The sequence below is a fragment of the Papaver somniferum genome, chromosome 7 (assembly GCF_003573695.1).
Source record: "Papaver somniferum cultivar HN1 chromosome 7, ASM357369v1, whole genome shotgun sequence".
Classification (NCBI taxonomy): Eukaryota; Viridiplantae; Streptophyta; class Magnoliopsida; order Ranunculales; family Papaveraceae; genus Papaver; species Papaver somniferum.
In genome coordinates, this window is record NC_039364.1 from 135,391,033 (window position 1) to 135,397,968 (window position 6,936).

The 6,936-nt window shown below is 35.9% G+C and overlaps 1 protein-coding gene across 1 annotated transcript; it reads left to right on the forward strand.

The window, feature by feature from the left end:
- Positions 1 to 1,921: 1,921 nt before the first annotated feature.
- Positions 1,922 to 5,651, forward strand: LOC113292993 (MLO-like protein 3). Its single transcript, XM_026541784.1, has 15 exons — positions 1,922 to 2,108; positions 2,205 to 2,262; positions 2,357 to 2,565; positions 2,757 to 2,873; positions 3,075 to 3,135; positions 3,500 to 3,588; positions 3,721 to 3,795; positions 3,876 to 3,970; positions 4,064 to 4,113; positions 4,200 to 4,240; positions 4,478 to 4,651; positions 4,733 to 4,768; positions 4,876 to 4,943; positions 5,021 to 5,081; positions 5,298 to 5,651. Exons 1-15 carry the CDS (start codon positions 1,995 to 1,997, stop codon positions 5,493 to 5,495), a joined length of 1,446 nt encoding a protein of 481 aa, XP_026397569.1. The 5' UTR covers positions 1,922 to 1,994; the 3' UTR covers positions 5,496 to 5,651.
- Positions 5,652 to 6,936: the final 1,285 nt, after the last annotated feature.

Here is a 6,936-nt window from a genome sequence, read left to right on the forward strand (position 1 = left end):
TTTCTTTGTATTCTGTCTAATTGATCTATAGTCTCTTTTGGTAAGGCTAATACTTACATTTGATAGGTAGGGTAAGCTTGAAGAACAGATTTTATCAGCACCATCCGCACTGCATGTGAGAGAAGTTTTGATTTCCAGCCTTGAAGAGTAGAATATTACCTTTGAAGAAGAATTTCAAAATTCTCTTTCCTATTCTTATCAAAGAATAGAGGCGTCCCCAAATACCTTTCATTTTTGCTCATCAGCTGAACTTTTAAGATTTTCGCAATTATTTTTCCATGTCTAGGGTGAATGCGACGGCTAAAATGTATTCCGGATTTTTGAAGATTAACCATTTGCCCCGTTATTTCTCCAAAAGAATAGTCATCTGCAAAGAACAAGTGGGAGATATTCAGAGCGTCTTTATTGATTTTCATCCCTTATAACTTTTTCTTTTCGTAATTGCTTTCTCCAATAGTCTAGATAGGATTTCCATGCAGATTAGAAAAAGATAACGGGAGAGAGGATTTCCTTGTCTTAATCCTCTGGAATTTTTGAAAGTCGAACCTGGAGAACCATTAAGGAGGATTGAAAAGGATGTGGTTGAAATGCATTGCATGATTAGATTTACCCAAATGGAGTTAAAACCAAAATATAAAAGAGCTTTATTAATGAATCCCCGCTCCACTCTATTGAAAGCTTTAGACAGATCCAGTTTAAGAGCAAGGTAACCTTTTTTGTCTTTTGAAGTTCTCATTGAGTGAAGGAGTTCGTGGGATATGATAATGTTATCCGTAATTAGTCTACCCGGAAGAAAAGCTGATTGGTTGGGGGATATAATTTTGTTTAGGATAGGTTTTTGCCTATTAGCTAAAATCTTAGAGAATATCTTGTAGGTAGTGTTGCTTAAACTTATGGGCCTAAAATATGATGGGGTCTGAGGGGTGGAAATTTTTGAGATTAAAGTGATAAAAGAATGATTGAATTCAATATTTAATATCCTTGTTTTAAAGAAATCTTGAATTGTGAAAGTAATATCATTGCCCAAAATGTCCCAGTTCGCTTTAAGAAAGTCGGGTTGGAAACCGTCCGGACCCGGAGCTCCCCATTGATTCATGTTAGAAATAGTAGCCCAAATTTCTTCCTTTGAAGGAATTTCACAGAGAGAGGAATTTTCTTCTTCAGAGATGCAAGGATCAATAATGCTTGAGATATCAATATCATAATTGATCGTTGGAGAAGTACTAATCTGAGATAAATGATTGACAAGAAGGGAATAGATTTGGTCTCTATCAGATAACCATAGGCCCGGTGATTCTCTAAGAGAATTGATTGAATTGATCCTTTTCCTACTTCACTAAATCTAGTGATTCTTTTAATTTATCCCTCAAAATTTGATGATAGTAATCATTTTTTATTTCGTACCATTTTCCTAGTTCAGTTCGAAGCTTTTTTATTTTTTCCATATTTGAAAATAAACTAGCAGCTCTATGATACTCTCGATTTTATTGTTTATAGTTTTTATATTCTCGTGAATATTTCCAAAAACCTCAGAGTTCCAATGAGCTCTATCTAGTCTTATTCACTGGCCTTCAAACCGAAAAGATAGCCCCCAAACCAAAGTTCCAGAATGTGATCCCCCGCCCAACAGTTTTGGGCTTTTGTTCTTCTTCCGCTGAGTAAACTGACCAACCACCGGAGCTAGAGACAGCGAGTGATAGCGAAAGGCGGCAAATTTTTACTCTAGGGAGTGGACCTTGGTTCATTTAAGGTCATTAAGATCTGGTTGGACTCTCAAGACTCAGCTAGTGAGTCAACTTGAATCAGACGCTTTGCTAATTAAGCTAAGGACCGGTCAAACAGTTCGCATATTTTCATTTTTGGTAAAAGGTTAAGAGTCGTTCAAACGTACTTAAAAAACACAAAGGGATGTAGACCAGATACCAACGATTTTGGACTTCCGTTTTCATCCTATGATCTTCATTTCTGTATGAAGGAGGAATATCAGTGAGAAAATGGCGGGTGGTACCACCCTTGAGAACACACCAACATGGGCCGTAGCTGTTGTTTCCTTTTGTTTCATATCGATATCCCTTGGTTTAGAACGCTTGATCCATCTCCTTACTGCTGTAAGTATACTTTGTTTATGAGATATTGTCGTATATGTTAGCATCAGATCCTATTTTTGTCCATCAAAACTCTATCAAGTACTTGTGTACATGCAGTGGCTCAAGAAACTTGGAAAAAAGGCCTTGATCAAAGCCCTGGAGAAGCTTAAATCAGGTGATCCATCCTCTATATGAAAATAACCTTTATTTCTCCTAATTATCATTAACGACGAGTAATTTTTAATTTTGATGGGGGTGTGGTATTGTAGAAATGATGCTATTGGGGTTCATATCACTTTTATTAGCAGCAACACAAGGACCCATTTCGAAAATCTGCATAAGCCACAAAGTTGCAGAAACTATGCTCCCATGCCGCAAAATCACCAGCATAACTGAAACACTATTGGCAGACAGCAGCAGTCCTGCGGAAGACAGTGCTATTCCTCAGCCTGCAATTTACGATTACTGTCTCTCTAAGGTAATTTTATATGCCTTTCTCCTTATCATTGCAGTATATTGTTCTGACCGTTGAAATAACAGTCTTGATAGATTGATAAGGTTTTCTGGCCAGACATAGGTAAATAAGTGGATAGATCATCGATTAATAACTGTCATATGTGATATACCAAGTAATATTTTTGATGGGATGTGCGCCTATTGTATGTGCAGGGGAAGGTGTCTCTAATCAGCCAAGAAGGGATAGGCCAACTTCATATCTTCATATTTGTGTTAGCAGCCATGCATGTCCTTTATAGTGTTCTTGCTATGGCTCTGGGCAATGCTAAGGTAGGTGCTTTTATATACATACAGAAAAAGAAAAAAAAAAAGAAAAAAACCGTCTAGCAATCGGCATGTTTTTCAGCCTAGCATGATTTCACAAGCAAATAGGGATAAATTAGCAAGATTTACGAATTTCATAGTTTAAGGTCGAACATATATTAAACTGAACGAGTAAATTTTTCCCTTTCTTATTCTTTTATTCTGCAGATGAGGGTCTGGAAAGTCTGGGAGAAAGAGACTCAAACCATTGAATATCAAGTGCACAACGGTAAAAAAAATTTAGCTTACAAACAGGAAAACTCATTTCCAAGTCAAGCTAAAGGAATATTTCACTAATAGAAGAGTCTGAGTCAAAGGTCAAGGGATTGGAACCCCACAAGTTATTTTGATTCCCCTGAGCAGAGGACGTCGAAGTTTTTTGACTTGACAGCAAATTTTGATTTTGATTCCTGTCACCTGTGAGCCTGGAAACAACTATGACATGTTATAGCTTGAAACCTTGTATTATAACAGTGATGGAGTTGATTGTTCATATCTGTCGATCTCTATATCCTGCCAATTAGTTGAAACTTAATGACATCATATAGTACTTAATCATCTATTGATTGCATTTTATTTATGCAATTATTCAGATCCTAACCGATTCAGATATACGCGAGAGACATCATTTGGTAGACGACATGTAAATTCATCAACTGGAACTCCATTTCTTTTATGGACTGTAAGTTTGTTTCATCTTTTTGTTCTTATTTCAGATACAATTTAGTAAATTATGTTAGCTACTTACCACTAGATGAATCACTTGAGAATAATCAATGCATGTGAGATCGATAACAATTGGGTGGCCACGCAGAAATGTTTCTTCAGGCAATTTTTCAGCTCGTTAGCAAAAGTTGATTATATGACCTTACGCCATGGATTCATCGCTGTGAGTACAACAGACGAGTACACGTTTATGCATGTCATATGCTTTATGCATGGATTAACTAATTTGAATTTTGTTTATAGACGCACTTCTCCCCAAGTGGTAATGTCAAATTTGATTTCCAAAAATACATTGAGCAATCGTTGGAGGAGGATTTTAAAGTTGTAGTTGGAATCAGGTAAGCATCATAAAGTAGAATCATCTGAACTGTACCCAATGCTAATTCATAATACCTGGCTAATTCATTTTTAGTTTTTCTTTTCCTTGATAGTCCTCCACTATGGTTCATTGTGGTGATCTTCCTACTAGTCAATGTCCGCGGTAAGCTTAGTCACTGTTTATGTTATTACTTTATTTTATTTTTGTGAAAGCTCAATTTCATTGTACTAATTATGTTTGAAGTTCAGGAATGCATATATATCTCTGGATATCTGTTCTCCCTTTGATTGTAAGTGCATTCCCTTTTATTTCCTGAATCAAATTAATCAATTTGATTAGTTCAATGTTTTAAACATCCTATACACCAAGCTTTCATATTGTCATTTACTGTGAATGACAACATATAACTTGCATATTGACTCATTCGGTATCGAACGTGATTCTTATTTATCAAATTTCAGAATTCTGACAATGTAAACGTACACTCATTTCTAGTTTCTAAATATGTATCTTTTTGTGCTTCAAGTTAATTTTAGCTCTGGGAACCAAACTTGAAGTCATTGTGGCGAAAATGGCTATCAAACTTGGAACTGAAAATGCCATCACTAGAGGAACACCTTTAGTACACCCTAATGATGAGCTCTTTTGGTTTGGCCACCCCGGATTTCTTTTGCATTTTCTGCATCTCACTCTCTTTATGGTATATACACTAGTTCATCCTTTACGTGTTTTCATTTTTCCTCAGCTTTTTATCTGTTTCTCAAAATCTGACCAATTGCAGAATGCATATGAGATCGCCTTCTTTCTCTGGATAACGGTATGTATAAACTTTCCGCAGATTCCTATATCAATCACATTTAGCTGTTAATTTCTATAAGTTGCGACTAATCATAGTGCTACCTCCTGTTTTCTCTGTTTCTTCAGTATGAGTTTGGGTTAAGATCCTGTTACCACGATAAGATTGAATTGATCATTCTACGGATAGTTTTGGCGTAAGCTCTCTCTTTCGCAGTCATCATACGTTTATTCATTTTTCCCTATTTTAAGACAAGGTGATTGTTTTTGTCAGCGTGACTGTTCAGGTCCTTTGCAGCTACATTACTCTGCCGTTGTATGCTCTTGTAACCCAGGTGAGCCAACTTAGTGCAATGTATGCAATTGCACACATTTTCCAGAAATAAAATGTAGAAGCAGAAATATATATACGCTAACTATGCTTCAAAAAAAAAAAAACTACGCTTCCTATCAGGGGTCATAGAGTCACCACCAGACTGGTTTTACACTACCTAAAAATTATCGATAAATAGTAGTAATCAAAAAAATGTATTTGTTGGCTACAATCACAGATGGGTTCACACTACAAGAAAACAGCGTTGGAGGAACAAACAGCTAAGCTTTTGAAGGCATGGCATGAAGATGTAAGAAAAAAACAGAGACAAAAGCTTCCACAAGATAAACCTATTTCACCTAGAAATGTTGGCCCTTCTCGCTCCAAAGCTGGACAAAAGACAGACCAGGCAGATGCACAGGCACAAGTCTCTTAGACAACAGCTCGTCCCTGAAGCTCCAATCTTACACTTGTTGGTGGATATAATGATTTTTCATGAAATTCATCTAACTAATTGCCTGCGGTTAAACACTAGATGAATATTTATACCAATTAAGAAGAAATGTAATATATAACCGAGGGTTTCACCTATTTGCCGCCCACACTTTTCCTATTTGCCACCCACTCATAATTTCTAAAGTAATTCTACTTTTCAATTTCATTTTTTTTTCCTATTTATCACCTATAAGAGTCAAATTAAGCCACTTGGCCAGGTGTTGAACTCCTAAGTTATGGGTTAAGGGTTCAATTTTCGCTGCTGATTGATCAATCAAAAAAACAAAACAAAAAAAAGTTAAATTAATTTTGACTATATTCGAAGGTAAGAAAGAATTGAAAAACATCAGAAAGAATTGTATTGTTCAAGATAAGAAAGACAAAGAATAAACGCTTAAGTACATATAAAACATTGTAAGAATAGTCGGACACGGCTATAGGCTTGTAGTAACAGCAGTTACAGTTTGCCATAAAACTTGACAATCTCTACGGAAGAAAATCAGAAAAGATTATAGAGACACTATAAAACTGAGGAAGACTCCTGAAAAGGAGATGTAGCAGGTACACCAGAAAAAGTAGTTGAAATAGAGCCTAACAATTGCAGTAACAACCTTGAAAAAATAGGACGATAAAAGCCTTTCGTAAATAAATCTACCAACTGATCTTCAATAGCAACATATTGTAACTGTATAAACCCTTCTTCAACTAGCTCTCTGAAATAATAATATTGTAACTCTATATATTTTGTCATGGCATGAAAAGTTGGGTCAGAAGCTAAGGCCAAGGCACTGGTATTGTCACAAAAAAGCATAGCAGGACATTTCACAGTAATATGTAATTCAGATGATAATGACGAGAGTCATTGAAGTTCAGCTGCTGCAACAGACAAACATTTATATTCAGCTTCTGCTGAAGACTTGTAAACAATAGGTTGCTTCTTTGAAAACCAAGACACCAAACTAGAACCAAGAAAAATTGCATATCCTAAAGTGGATCTCCTTGTATCTGGTCATCTTTCCTAATCCGAGTCTGTATAGGCTTTCAAACTATGTAAATCACCCCTTCTTAAAGTAATACCTAATGCAGTTGTCCCTTTCAAATATCTCAGAATTCTTTAACAAGTTGTAAACGAGTATCAGTCGGTGCATGGATGAATTTTGAAACATAGTTAACACCAAAGGAAATATCTGGTCTTCAGATATTGTAATCCCCTACAATGGTTTTGTACTCTGATGCATTAGCTAATAAATTGTCATCATGTATTGACACTCTTAAAGCTTTGACAACTGGTGTATCACAAGTTTTACTATCTAACATTTTTGCTTTATCTAACAGTTCCAAAGTATACTTATTTTGAGTAAGAACAATTGTATCTGCATCTC